This window comes from Fusarium vanettenii, assembly GCF_000151355.1.
Source record: "Fusarium vanettenii 77-13-4 chromosome 1 genomic scaffold NECHAsca_1_chr1_3_0, whole genome shotgun sequence".
Lineage (NCBI taxonomy): Eukaryota > Fungi > Ascomycota > Sordariomycetes > Hypocreales > Nectriaceae > Fusarium > Fusarium vanettenii.
In genome coordinates this window covers 1,333,347-1,352,973 of record NW_003315881.1, presented here as the reverse complement: position 1 = coordinate 1,352,973, position 19,627 = coordinate 1,333,347, and the positions used below count along the sequence as shown (strand labels likewise).

At 54.0% G+C, this 19,627-nt stretch overlaps 5 protein-coding genes across 5 annotated transcripts; 2 read left to right on the top strand and 3 right to left on the bottom strand.

The window, feature by feature from the left end:
• Positions 1-3,893: 3,893 nt before the first annotated feature.
• Positions 3,894-5,971, top strand: NECHADRAFT_98787 (uncharacterized protein; the record flags this gene model as incomplete). Its single annotated transcript, XM_003054199.1, has 1 exon — positions 3,894-5,971. One exon carries the CDS (start codon positions 3,894-3,896, stop codon positions 5,826-5,828), a length of 1,935 nt encoding a protein of 644 aa, XP_003054245.1. The 3' UTR covers positions 5,829-5,971.
• Positions 5,972-7,043: 1,072 nt separating this feature from the next.
• On the bottom strand, positions 7,044-8,343 carry NECHADRAFT_98786 (uncharacterized protein). The gene has a single exon (XM_003053485.1). It carries the CDS (start codon positions 8,316-8,318, stop codon positions 7,218-7,220), a length of 1,101 nt encoding a protein of 366 aa, XP_003053531.1. The 5' UTR covers positions 8,319-8,343; the 3' UTR covers positions 7,044-7,217.
• Positions 8,344-10,006: 1,663 nt separating this feature from the next.
• On the bottom strand, positions 10,007-12,835 carry NECHADRAFT_98785 (uncharacterized protein; the record flags this gene model as incomplete). Its single annotated transcript, XM_003053484.1, has 3 exons — positions 10,007-11,443; positions 11,496-12,020; positions 12,146-12,835. 3 exons carry the CDS (start codon positions 12,833-12,835, stop codon positions 10,418-10,420), a joined length of 2,241 nt encoding a protein of 746 aa, XP_003053530.1. The 3' UTR covers positions 10,007-10,417.
• A 1,094-nt stretch (positions 12,836-13,929) lies between these two features.
• NECHADRAFT_90059 (uncharacterized protein) lies at positions 13,930-15,388 on the bottom strand (the record flags this gene model as incomplete). Its single annotated transcript, XM_003053483.1, has 3 exons — positions 13,930-14,217; positions 14,267-15,310; positions 15,383-15,388. 3 exons carry the CDS (start codon positions 15,386-15,388, stop codon positions 13,930-13,932), a joined length of 1,338 nt encoding a protein of 445 aa, XP_003053529.1.
• Positions 15,389-16,959: 1,571 nt separating this feature from the next.
• NECHADRAFT_74768 (uncharacterized protein) lies at positions 16,960-18,120 on the top strand (the record flags this gene model as incomplete). The annotated part of the gene is made up of 1 exon (XM_003054198.1): positions 16,960-18,120. The coding sequence occupies one exon, from the start codon at positions 16,960-16,962 to the stop codon at positions 18,118-18,120; it is 1,161 nt and encodes a 386-aa protein (XP_003054244.1).
• Between the last annotated feature and the right edge of the window lie 1,507 nt (positions 18,121-19,627).

The window sequence follows — 19,627 nt, the reverse complement described above, 5'->3', positions numbered from 1 at the left end:
GCGAGAACCGCATCGCGCGTTTGAGGAATTGCCTACGACGTAATTGAGCCTGCGACAAAAACAATCCGGCGCGGTGGTGATGTCAATCGAGCTGACCTGGATCGAGATTGTCAAGGCATCCCTCTCATTCTTTCATCCCACGCCCCGTGAGTTAGAGGTTGATGGCGATCGAATTGAGCAAATGTCGTGAATCTTTCTCTCTGCCTCTCTCTTTCGAGAAGAGCTCCCCTTGTCAGAAGTCGTACGATGCTGCAGCATGGCCCCCTGTCTCCGGGAATACGTACCGGGACAAGCATCATATCGGCCCAGAAAAGTGCATTGCGCTGCACTGCACTCCAGAGACTGAAAAATGAGTGACTGCCCTCTTCTCTGGCCAGGATGCTGGGATATGGCTCTGGCCATGGAGCGTGGGGGGAGTCGCCCTAGCTAGCTCTGAGCCTGATACGGTTGAGATCGACGGCGGGAGACGCACGTTGCACTGCCGTGTAAACCCATCGTCAAAAGTCTTGCCAGAACGTCGCATCCATTCATTATCTCTGCATTCACACGGCGGGACATCCAGGTTGAAGTGGGACACAGGAGGCTAGTTACTCCAGGATCGAAAGGAACCCCATCATGGATCGTATCCAGCTCAGCTCACTCAGCTGGCGCTGAAGCAGTGAGTGATGCGGTTTGCCATCACCAGCTCTTGATCCTTCTTCTACAGCACCCCGGCCAGACGGACCTGGTTAGCCAGCAGCGGTAAGCGGACGGATCAAGATATAGTCCGTGAAGCGATATGAGCCTTGGCCAACCTCCTCTGACTTGTTGGCCAGCTCGAGGTCTGGTTGGTAGAAACCAGCGCGCAGTCAGCAGGCCTGGACGCTTCTCTGCCGTTTCTGTTTCGTTTGCCGGCTCTTGACTTGCCCCTCGTCGCGTGAAGCTAGAGCTGCCAGCTGCCCCCCTTGACCCAGGGCCCGAGCTTTTGTCTGTCACACAACCAGCCAGCCTCTTTCATCACACCCATTGCTCTGGGATGGAATGCCCACGTCTGGAGAGAGAGAGGCTTGAGCAAGCGTGTGTGGTGCTGCACGTACATCAGAGCCCGGGTTGTGCTGCAGTGCCCACCGAGGACCGAGGGGATATCGACATGGGGACTCCTCCGCACCGAGAGAGGGGTTCGTTGAGATTGGTCAGTCTGGAGAGTTGGGGTTGGCTTTGCCCAAGTTTATGTGACGACGATTCGTCGGCTGTGAGTGGCTGGTGGCGACGCGTGCTCCATGTTGATTTCGATTTCGCGCAGACGCGCTTCCGGAAGCATCAGAACCTTCAGTTGTTTTGTTCGTCTCTTGAGACGGTGCTCTAGGTTAGCAGAGTGCGTGCAAAGTTTGAATTTATGCGAATTGGGCAGTAGGGCGTTTGTTGATAGATGTTTGAGACGATGGCTTCCCAGATGTTGACGTTGGTGCCATCGTCATCTTGACCCGTTCTGTTGCGTCGGTAGTGCGAAAAATGCCCCCTCAATCCGATAAGTTATGTGTGTGAGTCGCTTGTCTCTTCTTGCCGCCGACGTGCATTGGCTTCTGTTACGCCTCCAGGGCTTCCGGCAGGGGACGAAACGTGTGTCTACGCTCAGCCTCTGGACGGGCAGGACGAGCAAGCAGGACGAGACGGCCCATCGTCGTCATCCATACTAGCTGCCGACACTTTGTTTTTAGTTACGAAGCTGACGTTCGCTCCGGGCCAAACGATAGACAATTGTCAAGTTGGCCCGTCTGCATGGTGGGTTTGCACCAAGGCGTGGTATTACCCGAGGTCCCAGGAAGAGCGAGACTCGAGAGCTGGTGCTGCGGATGGATGTCTCAGCCTCGATCATAACAAACAAACGGAAGTTAAGCTACTGGTTGAGATCGCGTTTCCCATTCTACTGGACCCGAAGTCCGTCGAAAACTTGAATACGCACCAAACCATCGGAAAGTCTGTTGGTGTTTGCTATTATATGTACGAGTGCGGTAGTATTCAGCCGTCCTCAAGGAGGGAATACAATAGATAGGTAGATAGACACGCACACACACGCCCGCACCCGCGTTGACCATACGCCGCATCTGCTGCGTACCTACATGCGAGGTCCCGATCAAGTCCAAGTGAATACCATACCAACGGCGGCGGCCTGTGGTTGACCGCCTCTGAACCGTGGGAAAGGCTCAGGAGTCGGCCATCAAACGCAGCCACCCTTGACCTGAATCACAACCGAAGCCTCCATTCCTTCTCCTATTGTCGACGTCGAGATATTAGTTACTTGCAGTATCCATCTGCCGTCCCTGACTACTCTCGCCTCGCCATCTTTTGACTATCAACGCAGGGTCTCGGTCGACCGTCTCATCTCCATTCTATCACCTGGTCTTGATCAACCTCTCGGTCCCCAGCCGCACCCTATCAACTCGACAGACTAACCAGACTATCCAAGGGCCCTTGCTCGAACTCGCGCAACGTGCCCTCGTCGTCCACTGACCGCTGCTTGAGCCCTCTTCCTGTGACGGGTGCTGCCAGAGTGGGCTTGGTCAAGGGCCCCTTCTGCACTAGCTCGGCCGCAACCCAACTAACTCGTCGACTCTCAGACTCTGCGCAGTGAGTGGACCTCGAGAAGCTTGCTCCAGCAGGGGACACGACCACCACGGGGTTACAGAAACCCTGTTCCCTGCTGCCGGTCCCAGGGTGTGGCCCCAGGCAAGAAAGCAAAGCAGAAGCACCAGCAGTAGACCACAGCACAGCACAGCACAGCACAAGCAGCAAGCAAGCAACCTTGATCAGTCCCGTCTGGGCCGGCATCCACCATCCAGCCCAGCCCAGCCAGCCCAGCCAGCCCGCCTGCCAGGTACCTCGACAGCATCGTTCGCGCCACCCGCTTCTCGCTGCTGGCCCACATCGACGGGGCCTTGTCCAGTTGGATCCCCCCGACTGCTGTTTCTGGCCGTGGTCTCTCTCTTGTCTGGCTGTGGTGTGCTGGCTGGCTGCCCAGTTGTAGGGCACCTCAGGTCGTCAAGTGTACCTGTACTTGTACTTCCTTCCCTCTTTCTCTCCCCACCCACACAGCACACAGCAGACCTACCTGCCGACTGCAGTCTGCACCTTCCACTCAGCGCGCTCACTTGGTACATATCACACACCATCCGCCCGCCACACCCACACTCTCTTCCTTCTGCCGCCTTTCCCTTCCCTTCTCATCTTCACATCTTCTCCATTCCAGTCCTTCGTTTGCGCGCTCAACGTGTCCCCCGTGCTCCTCTGTGCTTCTTGCGCCGTCCTTCGGTTGCTTGAGCTCAGCTTGTTTACCGTCTGTCCAGCTTGGGACCTGAAACCGCGACGGTGACGCCTGGCTGAGAGCCCTCAGTCGCCCTCGCTCACTTGCGCCTGCGAGTTCCTACTAAGATCCGCGGCGGTGACAACAACTTGGACGCCGGCGACCACGGCCACAGACGACCATCACGATCACGACTGACGACCAAGACACCCCCCTTTTCCTTGCCTACCTACCTATCGCACATGTCATAACATCGGGTCGACTAAATCCTTAACCTATTTCCTTGCGTGTTTCCCACCTTCGCGTCTCCGGGGACCAGAATCAATATACCCACGAAAACTATACCACGAACCGCAGGCTTAATACCCTTTCGCAACGTCGCCAACGTCTGAACCTTGACCTTCGAGACTGCTGATAACGCTAATTGCCAACCGTCAACTCTGCGGCCCGTGTGTTGGATCCAAGACAACATTGTCGCATACCGAAACATTTGCATCGTCTTGTTCCGCGCTCGAACCGGCCCGCCTGACGCTGCCTCCCTTGGCTACTTATATACCAGCTCCCCGGGCTTCACGCGACACCGCTGCGCAGTTCGCGTTACTCCCGCTCCACCATGCCTCCCTTCCAACCTTTCGCGGCCCCTTGGTCGCGGAGCGCACGTCGCGACGAAATCCCTAGGACGCCTGAGCCTACTGCCGCAGGCCAAGTACAACCCCCGTCGCCTCCGCGACCGCGATTCCGAGTCAAGAGGAGGAATGCGTCTAATCTCAATGCACCTACTCAACAATTCCTTGCGTCAGTTGCCGCAGCCGATATCCCCATTCCCAGTATTGAGGAGCCCCGCGTTATGGACGAGGAGATGGAAGACACTATGTATCCTATTTCACAACTGAGCGACATGGAGGACATGCCTCTGACACCGCACGGCGGCTCGGACCGCATGTTCTCACCTCCCAAGACTCCTGCCCCTGGCGCCTTGCCTGAGCTCTCCCCGAAACAGTATCCGAACTGGTCCATCGACTCGACTCTCAGTAGCCTCGAGTCTAGCCCAGACTACGAATCAAGCCGGCCCTCTACTGCCCATTCTACTCACACTAGCACATCCCTGCTCAGCTACTTCTCCATCAGCTCAGAGGAACTGAGCCAATGTGTGAGTCCGGACACCGAGAAGGCTGATAACTTTGCCGAACTGTCATCCATCGAGGATAACGACAAGACGATCAAGGCGCCCCAAAAGTCAGTTCCTAGAGATACACTGCGAAGGGCGCCGTGGACAAGGCCCATGATTCACCACCTGTGGTCCACATATACGATGTACTTGCAGGATCCCAAAGTTACACCTTTCCGCGTCGGCAAGAGTGGCATCCCCCCTCACGGAGTCTGCTTGCGAGTTGCTCGAGAGGCCAAGAGAAGCTGGAGAGGATCCAAAGCCCAAGCTAGTGCCGCCGACCAGAACAGCGGTAGCGCTACCCCTACCGCCCAGGGACCCTCTGGCCCATATGTGCAGTGGCCTCATACTTGCGCCGCTACCCGTGCTCAACTCCGCGAGCTCTGTAAGATGAGCGTCCGGACCAACGCGCGTGGCCAACATCTTGTTCCCAGCCCAACCCCATATGGAAACTCGGCCGCCCGATTCTGGAATCGCCGTGCTGGACTCGCCCGTTCGCCTTCGGTTTTCTCAGGTCAAGATATGGCTATGTCGTTGGCAGTCAGCACCTCTGAATCTATGCAGCTGCAAGGTCCTCTGGCCCAGCTCACTAATTCTCAACCTGATGATGAGCTCCCATCTCCGCCACCAAATGTCGAAGCCTTGGCGCCTGTTACTGGATTTGAGCCGCTCGAGTCGGAACGAACCCGGCTCGCTTCTCCCTTCCCTATGCATAGCTATGGCCCTAGCTCGAGCTCGTCGAGCTCCCTGCCTTCAAGCTTTGTCGTGGATGCAAAGCAGCAGCGACAAACCCACACGGGCGGCCCGCGCCGTGTTTTGATGTCTCCCGTCCGACTCACGCGCAGCCGATCCACTCAGAAGCGTCGGACCAAGCAAGCCATGCACGAGCCTAGAAGGACCAAGCGACCTAGCCTGGGTTCGGATCTCTGGGTGGACCCTGCCTCCATTATCGATATCACATCAGACACCGACGCACTTCTTCGCCGGGAGCAGGAAGAGCATCAAATGGCTCTTGACGAGATTGAGAAGACGATCGCTCCATGCAAGAATCTGCAACAGCTCTTCGAAGCCTCTCAGCCGGCAGCTGGCGATCATAACATGTTGGCTCCTCCCGTCACCGAGGTTCCCCGACGACTTGGCTCGCCTTTCTCTTTGAGCGGCTCTAGCTTTTCATACCCCAACCGCCTCTCACACGGCAATGGCGTCGACACTGATGCTGCTCGCCGTCCCTTTGCCACGGTCCAGCAGTTGAACGTGAGCGAGAACACACCTGCTTCTACCCGATCTTCCCTCGCAAGCCGACTTGCCTACATCGACGAACGACTTAAGGACTTCCGCCGTCGAGACCGGCCCCGCCGCCGATCCGAGTCACCTCTCTAATCACGATACCACGTGTTTTTATGTTTTTCATGTTTCCTTTGTACATTTGCCCAGAACATTCATGTTGTCTGACGAGTTTTACGAGTCCATGGACGCCGACATATCGACTGAACATGACCTGTTGGTGCCACACGACGCATACCACTTCGCATGATGCATTATCTAGACGGCAGCAGTTTTTCGACGACAGCTTCATTTCTTGCCCCTCTTTTTTCATCTCACCCTCTTCGACCACTTCTCAACCATTTCCTTTTATATGTCGGCATCATGTAACACATTTTCTGTGTTTGGAACATGTCCTCGCACAATGGCCAACCATACTTGCCCCCCCACAAGACCACACCCTTCTCACTTGCTTTCAGCGGGAATTCTTTCTTTTTTACCACTTCTTCTTCTCTTCTCATGCTTCCAGAACCTGGACTGGAATGATCTTGCAAGCTTCATGATGATATGATGGAACGAACAGCTGGCCGGCCAAACAGAGCCGCCCCTTTTGCCGTGTTGATTTTTTTTTCTTGGAACGGGGGGGAAAGTATGGACGGGCATCTTCGCCAAGGGGAGATGACGCCATAAGGACATGATGTATCTACCCCCTCGTCTGGACGCGATAGCGAAAGGGAATAGCCTAGACGAGAGGCATGAAGGAGCTTAATGTCCATAGAATGAGGAATGACTAAAATGACGTAAAAAAATCTTGGCCTTTGTGATGTGATTGAGTGTATGCCTCAGTGACTTGACAATCAAGTGAGGACTCTTGTTGAAAGTCATTGAACCTCACTGCATACCCAGAGAGCCAATCCTGGCAACCCAGCAAGAGAAATACAGTTTCCAACACAACCAAGCTGTCACGCCTAACGCCTTGAGAACTCTTGTTAATAGACATGTCAAGGCGTTCTAGTCACCTGCTGCTGTCTCTTCTCGTATGTGCATTGGTATTAATTACTAGTTACAAAGAATATTAATCTACATCATAGTCAAGTCTTGCTTTACTCGTCCAGTGAGCTCCCGCCGGGGGTAGTATATAATATTTGGGAATTATCGTCTAACAAAAAGAAAAAGGCCGGTTGGAATGACCAGCATCGTCGACAGACGTCAAGGCTCCCTCCATGTCACGGACATAGGGGGGGAGCGATGTGAGGATGGGACTCGAGCCACCAGGTTCAGTTACATGGGCGTTGGTACAGTAGCACGTTTTAACCCCGGAAAGGTTCTTCTTGGAGGGGGAAAAACGTGTGTTTCGCCTCGTGTAGCAGAGTTTCGTGCCTGGTTGCTGGTAGCTCGGCCCGTCTTTTGGCGGTGACGGGGGTATGACGGTGATAAAGGAGACCCCCCAAGGTTCAACCGCCGACGCGTGTGAGAGGGGGAAAACTCTAGAGTTTAAAACGTTCCTCATGTCTTGAGAGTACTTGAGATGGACCTCACGTGCTTGATGGCCTTGGCTATCTCATCGTCGTCTTCTCCCGGTTCCTCATCCGCGGGGCCAGAGAATAGGGGCTTGGGAACGACGTCGTGGTACCTCCGTGTCGGAGCCGTGAGACCGGTCGACTCAGAGCCCTTCTGCTCTGGCACGGCGGCTCCCGGCGGGTGCACGCGGCGGTGCTTTGACGATCCGGCATCGTGAGGACACCGGCGCTCGCCGACGCTTGCGCGGTGTGAGTGGAAGGAGCACTGCCGGAAACCAAAGGCGCGTTCTTCGTTACGGAGACGGTTGGCCGGGATACGCAGCTGCGGGTTCTTGAAGCGGATGTCGAGTCCTGAGAGGCGCATCTTGTTCATGTGCATGTCGTAGTCGGCGGCGAATTCCGGGAGCTCCTCCAGCAGGTCACTGAAGCGAGCAGGTTCCGAGGCAGTAGAGTCTTGAGGGTGAAAGGTAAGGCGAGGTCCACCAGTGAAGGAGAAGGCAACCATGGCGACAGCCCAGCGTCGAAGTCGGATAGCGGCGAGGTCCTCACATTCTGTGTAGAGGAATGTGACAAGTCCAGGAGGGACATCCCAGTCGCAGCGCAGGTAGAGGTCCTGGATGGCGTCCATAGTGAGATCCTGAAGGCGGTAGAGACCAAGACGGGAAGCAAAGAGGTGCAGGCGAATCATGGACCAGTGGATGTTGCGAATGGCCTCATCTCCAGCATCATAAGCGTTGGAAACGGCCTCATCGAGGTGCTGACGGAAACCGAGACCGAGGTGGACCCAGTCGACAAAGAGGCCAAACATGGAGGCCGACTCACGGGGCAGCCATAGGGAGATGGACTTTGAGGAGGTGGAGGGGTCGTCGAAGCGCTCGGCAAAGAAGGGCGAGGTTGCGCAGAGGAGCTGCTTGTTGACCTTGAAGCGCTGCTGCTTGGGACCAACGAGTACGGTTGCCATTGGCTCGGTAGAAGGTTGTGACAATGACGGAGATGGCGCCGGCTTGTGAGAGGTGCTACTTGAAGTACGCCGGCTGTGACTGTCGAGGAAGCGGCCAAAGCCGGTAGGGCTAAAGATGGGACCCATGGTTGGTTGTAGTAGTGGTAAAGGCGACTGTCAACAGAGCTGAGAAAGGAGGTTATCGTCGAGTTGAGAGCGAAGGACAAGACCCAGCTTGGACGAAGAGACAAGAAGCGAGAGAGCAAGTCTGAACTGGCAGAGAAAAAAACGAAGGGAAAAGGAGAAACGAGGCTTTAGCAGTAGTTTAAGAAAAAATGCACCTGGCACAGCCAGCTTTGAAATAAAGAGTGAAGAAAACAAATGGAGAGAGAGGGAAGAAAAAAGACGAAACGAAAGAGCCGTCACCAGGAGTGGCTCAAGGTAACATTATCAACAATCCGGGGTCAACGCTTTCGACAAAACCGCCAGAGTCCTCTTACAAGCTCGCTTGAACCCCCTGGCTCGTCTACCTCCTCAGCGGTCGCTGGGCCAGTCACGGCGCTGCTCACCCACATGACGAACGTTCAAGATGGCCCCTGGCGGGTTTCAAAGCGAATCGAATGGGCCGTGTTCTAGCCTCGGAGGCTTCTAGCGTTGCTGGGGCCATGCTCCAAGGCGCGAGACCGTGGCTGGTGGCGATACAGGAAGCAGTGAAGCCTATTGATCGAGCAGGCCCCCTGTTCGTTGCTCACCCGTTTCAAGTCGCCGGATCCAAAACGCCCTTCTGGCGCAAGAAATTCCCTCCAGTGAGCAGCCAGACCCTTGCAGCCAGCCCAGCGCCCGTCACACTTTGCCAGGCGAACCGAACGTGCTCAGGGACCCGCGCCGGCGCCAGAGCAGCCAGTCGGAGCTGGAGACGCAAGAGGGAAGCGTGGACCGCGAATACTGGGCGCTCTCGTGTCGAGTCAAGTCGTAGGGATCGTCGCTGTCTTGCAGTGCGCTTCGCGTGAGCCAGCGTTGAGCTTATCTGGGGGACCTTGCATCATCTCCTGCTGGGGGATGCAGAAGATATGCGAGCGCTGCAAGTGATGAAAGCCGCCGCCGTCTGTTCCTGCGGGACACCTTGGCGGCATAGTCCTGAGGCCTGGCGAATAGGTAGCCGAGATGACAATGCACCGTCAGATACGAAGACTTCGCGATAGTTGGAAGCAGTCCAAAGAAGGAACAACGGAAAGAGTCAAAGTAAAAAAAAAACAAAAAAACCCGCAACACCACTCTTGTGAGTGGTCATCTCCATCATCTGGCGTTTCAAACCAGCCGCACAAAGGCTCTGTTCCTGTCCGATCAGCGGTTTGGCGGTCCAAGATTGCAGTGGGCATCTCCACTAGAAGTGCGGGCTTCCACATGGAACCCCGGACGGGAGGAACGTCCCGTGAACCCGTAGTCGGCGCCTAGAGGGAAGTCACACACACATCTGTAGGTGCCTTCCCCCCTTTGCTGCTGCTGAAACCTCCGTCGCCTCTCACGGTTTCCTAAAGCAGGATACGGGCGGTTTCGACGTTGGAAACTAAAACTTTGCTCACGCCGTCATCGGCCCAGAACCCGAAACTTTTCGTCTTTTCTTTTCCTGGCAGCCGCGCGACACGACCTCTTGCAGTTCATGAAACATTTATAGTCTCGAGTAAAGTGCTTGCATCTTCACTTTGACGACGACACCACCCAGTCACCAATCAATTCTACGCATCAATAGAAACCGAGGTTCTTTGCTGGTTATGTGCCCTGCCAGACCACTCCGTTTACTGTGCACCTCACGTTGGGCATCAACTTGTCTCATTAACCATGTATTATCAACTGTGAATTAGGACGCCGTCACAGGACGTACTACCAAATACCTCAAGATCTTTCTTATTCGGGTGCCAGATTTCCGTGTGATAGCAATGTGATCGAGTCTGGCACCCATGTGTGATCAGCTCCCTGTCGTGCCCATGTCGAACCACCCTCCTCTCCTCAGTTTCATCGTGGTTCTATCGACCTGCCGCTGCCAAGCTCGCGCGCAGGCCCTGGTCGCAGATCCGTTTCCTGTTTCCCATGCCCCGTCCCATCATCACATGTGTTGAATGTCAAAACTCCATCCCCGTTGCACTGGAACGTACCCGTTATCGTCCCTTCTTGCCTCTTCCGGGGTATCTAATGCATGCAAACCCAAACGCCATTGCTCCTATGCTCATGCTCGCTGTTCCGTAACATTAGGGAAGGGTAGCTGGGATATCGTCGTCATCACTGTCGCTGTCGCTGTCGCTATCGCTCTCCGAATCATCATCGATCGACATGGGATCTGCTTGGGTGCCCACTAGGGATGCACTGGTCCCTTGTCGGGCGGGATCCGGTGTCTCACCCATCTTGGACTGCGGTCTGCCTGTGCCAGTCAACGACTTTGGAGGCACATATCGAGGCTGCGTTGGGTTGAGCTGGGTTGTCGGATCAGTGAGCTCAGCCGTCGCCTGTGACCCCGACAATCCACCCATTTCTGACACAGGAATTCTCTTGCGGGGACTGTCCTGTTGACCGTTGGGTCCTCCTGTAGCCGCTGGTTCCTCAGCATCAGTTCTCGGTCTCTTGTTCGGACGAGACTCGCTATCACGAGTTGGCGTAGCGCTGTTGCTTGACGGGGCCATGATTCGAGCTTGCTCGGCCGCGATCTGTTCTTTGGTTCGCCTCTCGCGGAGCCGAATGCCATACTTCTTGCGTGTCGTGCTCATCTTGGTATTGTAGCTGTTTTTGAGGCTTGCCAGACGCATTCCTCTCTCGGCTTCCGGCAACTCCATGGCATCCCTCATCATCTTTCCATATCGTTCTTCAGCCTCTCTCATTTTGGTCTCAAACTCGATTCGTTTCTGTTCCGTGAGATGTGCATATGGATCACGACCTGGCGTGCCGCTTGGTAGCTGTTGCGAGGGTTGTGGGGAGGCCGTCCAGCGAGATGCAACGTTTGGAGTTGATTGGGGTGGTGGCTGGCTCATAACGTTTCTCACCTGAGGAGGTGGAGTTGGAGCAGCCGGTGTATGCTGCCCGGAGCCTGATTGCTGGCGGAACGCAGCGATCAGGTTCCGCATCTGTTCTCCAGTCTCGGCATTGTATGTCCCGCAGACGTTGGACTTCTCGTGGTATAGCAGGCCACCACCGCTGCCAAACCTACACCCACAATGTAGGCAGATGTCTCTGCCAGCCTGATCCTCAGGTTTGACCTTGTCGCAGGCTCGTTTTTTCAGGTGCTATTCAATGTTAGCGAGATTGACTTTGCGAGACTTGACGTTTCCAACTCACATAGTCGAGAGCTTCCTTCGAGGTGCAAGGCCAGCCACATTGGCAATAAACCACACCTGGAGGATGTGGGATGGCCTGGGGCACAGTCATAGGCACCATTGGTTGAGTCTGTTGCATTACCCGTGGCGGTTGTTGTTGGACAGGTGGCGTTGGCTGGTACTGCTTCACAACCATTGTTTGAGTTGGCTGTGAACTAGGAGGCAACGAGATTGAATGCAGTGACGGAATGACATGCTCGCCATTTTGCTCTTGGACGATATCCTGCACATCGTACCCCAGTCGCTCAGCCCGTGCCAACGCATTCACGAGGTGTCGTGCTGGTATCGTCTCTAGGCGTCTCGCAAGTGCCTTGTCGAGGAACTGATTACTAACGCGAGGTAGTATCAGATCCACGAGCTCATCAAAGTCCTCCGGGCTGAGATGCTCCATTATCTCTCGCTTTGAAGTTTGCACCAGCTTCTGACCGAAACCTCGGACAGCCCGAGAAAGGGTTTCGGGGCTAGCTTGATGCATTGTTGCATTCAACTGTCGGGCGTGTTAGCTGATACTTGAGAGGGGATGAAATAAAGTAGGCGACGGTGAATAAGTGCGATCGAAGACGAGATGATAACATAGTTGAGGCTGTGAATGATAGGAAATGTAAGACTTACGAGGAAAGCGATGTGGTACTGTGAACCCATCAAGGCCTTGTCCCATTTATCTCTAATAGCCTGACGGACGGCGGTTGCGGGTGAGTTGGTGATGAGCTGGAGCAACTGCTGATATTCGTTTGTCTGTTGCACAGCGCTCATCGTCATGGCCTGAGCTGGTGGTGAAGCGTGCCCATGAACTTGAACCTGCTGTGGAGGTCCCTGGGATGGCTGGTGCTGAAAACCGTTTGGCGCCTGAGAGGGTTGATGAGAACCTTGGTTGAGGGCGGCTCTATGCACTGGAGGTGACTTGTGTTGCGCGAGCGGGGAGGATTGGGCTGGTGAGCCAGCCTGCGATGCCCTCTCCATCGACGCAACAGGTGCAATGTCCCTCTCCATCGACGCGACATGCGCAGAGTTGGCTGAAGCACTTGAAGCTCGACTCGATGTAGAGTGACCATTAGGCAAAGTTGGATGAGAGAGCGTCGTGGGGGCAGTCAGAGGAGATGCAACCTGTTCAGCTCCGTTTGTACGATTCACGCCATTGTGCGCAGGCACACCAGCCGGCAGTGCCATCATGTTGCCCTTTGCAAACGTTTCCGATACAAACTGTGCAAAGGCGTCGCGCCTGGCTTCGCCCTCGGAAGAAGTATCGGGATCCTGCAGGGATGCGAGGAGCGTGTCGATAGAGGTGGATGATTCCGCGACCATCGATATCAATGGATGGATTAGAAAAAGGGAGAAGCGCGCATGCGGCAAACGAAGCTTGAGAATGAAAAGGATGGGGGAGAGAGAGAGAGAAAAAAAAAAAAAAAAAGAAGAAAAAAAGAGAGATTAGATTACAGATGTTCAATGTTCAATTGAGCAGCCCCTTCTGCAAAGAGGAAGTCTTCACCAGAACGCGTCCCTGCACCTGCTGTGCTGAGAAGTCAGAAGGTGATCTGGGTCTAGGCTGTCTGTGCGCGCGCGCCGAGGCGTGGGATCATGAGCGGGAGAGAGGCAAGGCGCGTTATTCAGTGGAGCGGGGAGCCATTTTTCTTATAAAACTTCGCTAGCGCGTTTTTCATGCGCTATAACGCAGCTAAGTAGCACCACGAGCTCGTGTTAGTGCCTGAATTATAGGGCATCTTTATTAACTGCCCCACAGCTTATATAGTGTGACTAATCACAGGCCTAGCTCTTATAGCCTGTTTAGAAATAAAAATACTAACATACGTGTGTAATAAAGGCATCACATGTGCCTCTCCCTTTTATAGACCTCTGCCTCTCTTTGAGACGTGAAAACATTTATTAAGGTACTAGTCCTCTTATTCTTTCACACATATCAATCAACTGTGCGCTAATAGTTTATAAACAATTAATACCAAATGTTAATAGTTTGTCTGTTTGACTTACTGCTCGCAGTAAAAGCTAACTCAATGGCTGTAGGACAATCAGCAGTGGCTCCACTTAGCAATCCTGCTCTAACAGAATGACAGGTTATAAGCTTGTCGCCTTTGTCAGCTCTGGCCTACCCACTTGGGGTGTGACAATAAATTTTGTTAGTTAAAGTTGTTAATATCTAGAGAGTTAATACGAGACAAGGATGCGACTTGAGGAACGAAATGACTTTAATATCTGGTATCTTAAGTTATGCTGCCGTTGCCCCAAGCAGGTCCCAGACGAGAGCCGCAGTGCCAAATAGGTCCCCAACGCCAGATCATAGAAAACGGCCGTAATGAGGCTGCGAAGCCCAATCCCACTTGCAATCTTGCATCCTAACTGTCCCATTGTTTCCATCTCTTTTTCTTTTCTTATTGAATGGTTTACCAGGGCTCGCCAAGCGCCGCCAGCATGGTCCTCCTGTAGTCTCCTGAGGTCTCTCCCTTGACCCGACTTCCCAGGCTTCTGCCGTATCGTTGCTGGTAGGCTCCCTTGACGTTGGCGAGTGTGTTGCGGTCCCAGTGGAAGCGGATAACACGAGCAATGAGAAGATGGTCCTTTGTGCCCATGCCGGCCATTGAGTCCTCGAGAAGCTTGGCTGCGTGCATGTACTTGTCGGTGGCATTACGCAGCTGGAAGAGTAGTGCATCCTCCATGTGGCCAGAGAATTCCTGCGCATGTTAGAAATGGAGTTGAGTGCGCGGTAGAAGTTAAACTTACACTCTTGATAACCTTTTCGAGATCCTTGTTAAATTTTTGCTTGTAGGTATGCGCAATAGCGCGGATCTGGTTGTCGTTCCTCTTGCTCATGATGCTGCAGACCAGAATCTCGTCTGTGCCCAACTTGCCCTCGGTGGCCTTGTAGATTTGCATGACATCGTCGTCAACCTGGCGAGGGTCCACGGGGGCAGAATCTTCAGCCCTGTTGGCAGCCAAGACAAGCAAGAAGTGCCGCTCAGTCTTCATGCTGAGATCGCCCTTTACAACATTCTCGAGCTTATCATGGAATGTGTGGTGATAGGCGCTTTTGATGGCCTGAAGGTCGGCATTTGATCGTCCAAGCAGGATATCGTTGAGAACAAGTTCCTTGGTGCCAGGTCCGCTCATTGCCTCGTGGAGGTTGTGAACATCGGACAAAAGGGGACCACGAGCCAATTGAACCAATGCCTTTTCAAACCACGAGCTCGTCTCGCTTTGAATGTCAGAAACCAAGTTGCGGCGATGGGCTCTCTCGTAAGCTGCACGGAGAGTGTCAATCTGTAGAGGATCCTTGTTAGAGAGGATGGAGATCAATGCCTTCTCATCCGTGCCAAAGCCCTTCATGGCCTTGCGAAGAGCCTGGGCATCCGGATTGGCGTCCCATTGAATGATCTGAGGAGGACCGTAGCCTGGCGATGGCGGGGTTGGCTGTGTTGGCGGCGCGCCATACTGCTGAGGTGGCGCTCCGTAGGGTGCACCAGGTGGAGGGGCACCATAAGGCGCGGGCGGAGCGGGCGAATGACCACCATATGGCTGTTGGTGGTGCTGAGGAGGAGGAGCACCGTATTGGCCTGGAGGGGCGCCGTAGGGCTGAGGAGGAGGCGGTTGCTGATATCCTCCGTATGGAGGCTGCTGGGGAGGGGGATAATGGCCTTGAGGTTGCTGATGACCACCCTGTTGAGGATATCCTCCCTGTTGCTGCTGATATCCACCGCCGTACGGTTGCTGAGGTGGGGGATATTGACCGGGGGGAGGAGGGGGATACTGCTGGCCGTAGCCTTGCGGCTGCTCTAAACATGTGTTAGACAAGTGTCGCAAAAGCTCAACTGTACGAGCTGGAGAATAAAGCAAACTTACGGCCATAAGGTTGACCGTAACCCTGTCCGTGATAAGACATGAAGCTGGAAATGAGTGTTTTGTCTGTTGTCGCAAGATGTCAAAGTCCGCACTGAGGGGTAACGGAATAGGTCGGTAGTGATGGAGGGGTAAATGCGCTTTTGGAGTTGGACAGTTCAAAAGGAATAAAAAGTAAGAGGAACAGGGAAAAGTCAATGTCGAGTGTGGCACGAGGCTTCTCTTATTAAGTAGGTAGGCGATCACTCTTGGGTATGGTAGGTACCTGAAAAATGCCCAGACGCGCCGCACCTGCTCAGCCTTGGGCTTGGGCGTTATGGATGGTGGTGCCGTCACGATGTGGGCTGCTCGGAGGCGGAGCAACAACCTAGCCCAACCCAACAACAGCCAGAATGAGAATCCGAGCATCGGTTGGACGTCATCATTTGGCTCGCTGCACGGGATCTCGCATCTTTTTTGCCCTAGCCAGTCCATCCATTACAGAAGCAGGTACGGACACAAGTACAGTACGCGCGTAGAGGCAGGGTGTTCTATGTTTAAGCATTCTGGGCTCTGCGGGCCAAGTGTCTGACGCGGACAGTTCTTGGGCGCATTGTCGCCCAGTGACATGTCGACAATAGAGGTGCATGCAGGTCACTGCCAGGGTTCTAAGTGAAGTAAAAGTCTCTGCTACTGTATGTACTGTACCCATCAAAACCGATATTCGTCAGCGTGGGAAATCAGTCGAGGCTGTGCGGAACATTCATCACGCTTCTCTTGACCCGTCCCTCAGACTGGGCCACTTCGTCACTGTCAACGTGACTTTGGGTCCCGGACTCCGGATTCAGTCAGGCACACCAGCCACTTTGGGATACGCCACTGGACGCTAGCACCGCCACTAAACTTACGCAACCTGGGGTGGTATCGCAATCCGGCGGCAAACTGCAAGGCAAAGTTGTTATGATTCCAAGTCTTAGCAGACGAGAATGGAATCGGGGTTGATGCAACTTAATCGCAGCTGAGGCCCTGGTAAATATCACAAACATTCAATGCAAGGGCGCTCCAGTCTTTTTCGGCCAAGAGCTGAACCCAAGACGCAGGTCAAGCCATCGGGTGATGCATCAGCCAATCACAGCGCGCAGACGACTATTGCGGGTGGCTGGTGAGTCCCCTTCACTTGAACCGCTGAAGCACAAACGTTCGAGCCCCCGGCAGTCCCTGTCTCAATTGCGCCAGTCACCTTCTGCCGTGGCTCCTCCAACCTCCGTGTATTCACCAACCTCCAGCCATCTCAATTGCAATGATTAAAACTAAATTCAGGGCACCCCAGGTTTGTAGCCTTTTCCTTCAAGTTTTCTCTCATTTCAAGTAAGAATCTGCATCACTCTCCTCTACCTACCTCACATTTTCACGTCCGTTCCCCGTTTAGCAGTGCATCACAAACATCACTGCCAAAGTAGCATTGACGGCTGTTCACAGCCGCCAGTGCCAGTACCTGCAAACACCCACAACAACAACACATAAATATCAACACCACAGGACAATCCCCATCATTCTGCAATCACTACTCAAAGTTACCTTGGCGAAGAAGCCTCGTCAAGATGCGCGGGTATCTCCCCCTTCTACTGGCTCTCTCCGCCTCTTACACCACCATCACTGCACTTCCTCGACCAGTCATCGTTGCTCGCGAGCCTGCCGACGAGCCCAAATATTCAGTTGTGCCCCTGGAACCCGGCGACAATGATTCTGGCGACGACGATTCAGGAAGCGACGACAGTGAGAGTGGCAGCCAAGGCAGCGGCAGTGGCAATGGCGATGACGAAGACGGCGATGGAATCGTGACAGTCATCCAGACCGTGGTCAAGACGAAGAAGCCCGTCACACATGTTGTCACGAAAACAGGCGACGCGAGTACAGTCACGGCCACAGCCCCCGGAAAGACGGTCACAAAAGCTGTCACCAAGGCCGTCCCTACTACCATCTCAATCATCAACGTCGATGAACAACCACAGCCACAACCAATCACCCGAACGGTGACCGTGGCTCCTGAGCACAGTGTTTCTGAACCCTTTATCCCAGAACCGAGTGCTCCCAAGCCCAAGCCGTCTGAGGAACCGGAGCCTACCAGCGAGCCAGCAACCACGACCACCCCCAAGGAGACGACCCAGTCGACATCTGAAGCTACCTCTGAAACCTCGAGCTCAGCTCCCGCTCCAGAGCCAACCACCGAACCAGAACCCCAACTGCCAGGTCCGCCCGCTGAACCCAAGGAGTCAACCCAAGACTCAACAACATCAACGATCTCGACGACATCTACGACATCCAGCTGCGTAAACTCTGCTCCTCCTGCCGAGACCAGGGTTCAGCCTCCTCCTTTCCCTAACCCTCCAATGTTCACAAGCACCATTACCATCCCGGCGCCCGTGCCCACCACCTTCGCCACACTGACGACAAGCGACACTACCACGATTCTCCAGGAGACGACAGTCCCCAACGGCATCCCGGTTGAAGTTAACCCTTCCCCAGAGACCAGCGTGGGTGGCCATGAAAGTCAGGTCGAGCCTCAGCCCCAGCCTCAACCGACGGTCACCGTGCCTTTTCAGGCTCCGATTCACCTCACCACGCTCGTCACTTCTATCACCACCACCTCGGTTGCCCAAGTTGTAGCCCCTGAACCAACACCTCCTGCGCAATCGCAGGATGATGGCTCGTGGCACACCACCTACCCGGCGGGCTGGAACGGCACCGTCCTCTCAGTTTGATTCACTACAATGATTTACGAAAAAGTTGACGGGTCATTGAATTCACGTTTCAGCATGTGTTTAATGGACAGGATAAAGGCAAGGTAAGCGGCATGCAAGGCGAATGGGAAACTGCACATGGATCCATGGCATAGCGTCCGCATGAGAGCATCCTAATGGTTTTCTTTGTACCATTTTTATTTTCATACCACTATAGACCCATGGACAGGCGCATACGGACCAAGCGCTGGGCCGTATTGTCCATATGTAATGAGTACTTAATTTCAATTGATATCACATCTTCAAAGTGACGGGGCTTACCTCCGGCTGACCTTTTGTGCTTATCCTTCACTGCAATTTTAACCCGCCCGGAGGGCTCGTCCGCCTGTCTATTGGCCAACGTTTCCAACTTAAGGCAACCTTAGGCCTGGCAAATAGTGTATGGTCCTTTCGCTGCGTTGTTAACCCTACCCAAGAGGAAAGCTCTACAGCTCCACTGCCAGCAGGCTCACGATTAAGCCGGCAGTAGGGCTCTTGAAATGAAATAGAAAATCGTCAAGAGCAAACTCTTATTAATAGATACAAATAAGCTAGAGATATCAAGCAATTCAGTTGTAAGCATTCTCATGTGAGCCCTTATCCTCCATTCTGGTACCAAGGCAGAGTGTCTGGTGAACAAAGAGATAACTGGCATACAACTTAGGCAGCCATGGTGAGCTTTGTTAGTGGATCATCAAGCAACCCGTATTACCCTTTGCGGATATGGCCGATCGCCTGGTTGGTTGCTTAAATGATGTATCAATGGATTATTCTGACTACAAACGAAAGAACAAAGGATGTTAGCGCGAATGAAGGAGACTACGCAGGCTACCAAAACGTGGCGAAACAGCAGTAAAATTGAAACTGACAGGTCTAAAGAACAATGCTAAGCTTCAATATGACCAAATGTTGCAGTCATTTTCGCCCACAAGATAAATACGGTGCATCCCGCAAGCAAGGCAGGATGGATGGCTCAACCCTCTTCGCTCACTTCATCCAACTGCAAGGTTATCACCACAAGCCACCAGATATTGACGGGACCAAAAGCCCTTACAACCTTTACAGCATATGTCATAACTTTCACATAGTTCGTCTTTCTCCCCTGTGCAGATTGGCAGCTACTGACCGCCCCCAGCACCACCGAAACTGTCGATTAGAGTATCGCATCATGGACGTCGTGTTTGGACCTTTTGAGCAGCCCTATGGGGTCAACAGCACCACCGACACCGCAAAAGAATCCGAAAAGCCCAAAGACCCCTCCAAGGCAATTACCATCGTCTTGAGTGTGATGGTCGGACTCTTCGTCGCCGCCCTCGCCGGGGCCGCCTACGTCACCTACAAGAAACGGGCCAAGAAGAGCAAGCTCAAGGAGGCCCATCCCACGACTGCGCCAGAGAATGTCTGAGGGAACGACCCGAAATGGAACGACCCGAAATATTATGGTGGTGGACGATTGGCAAGGGTGGTCATCCTTCTAGGCATGGTTGGG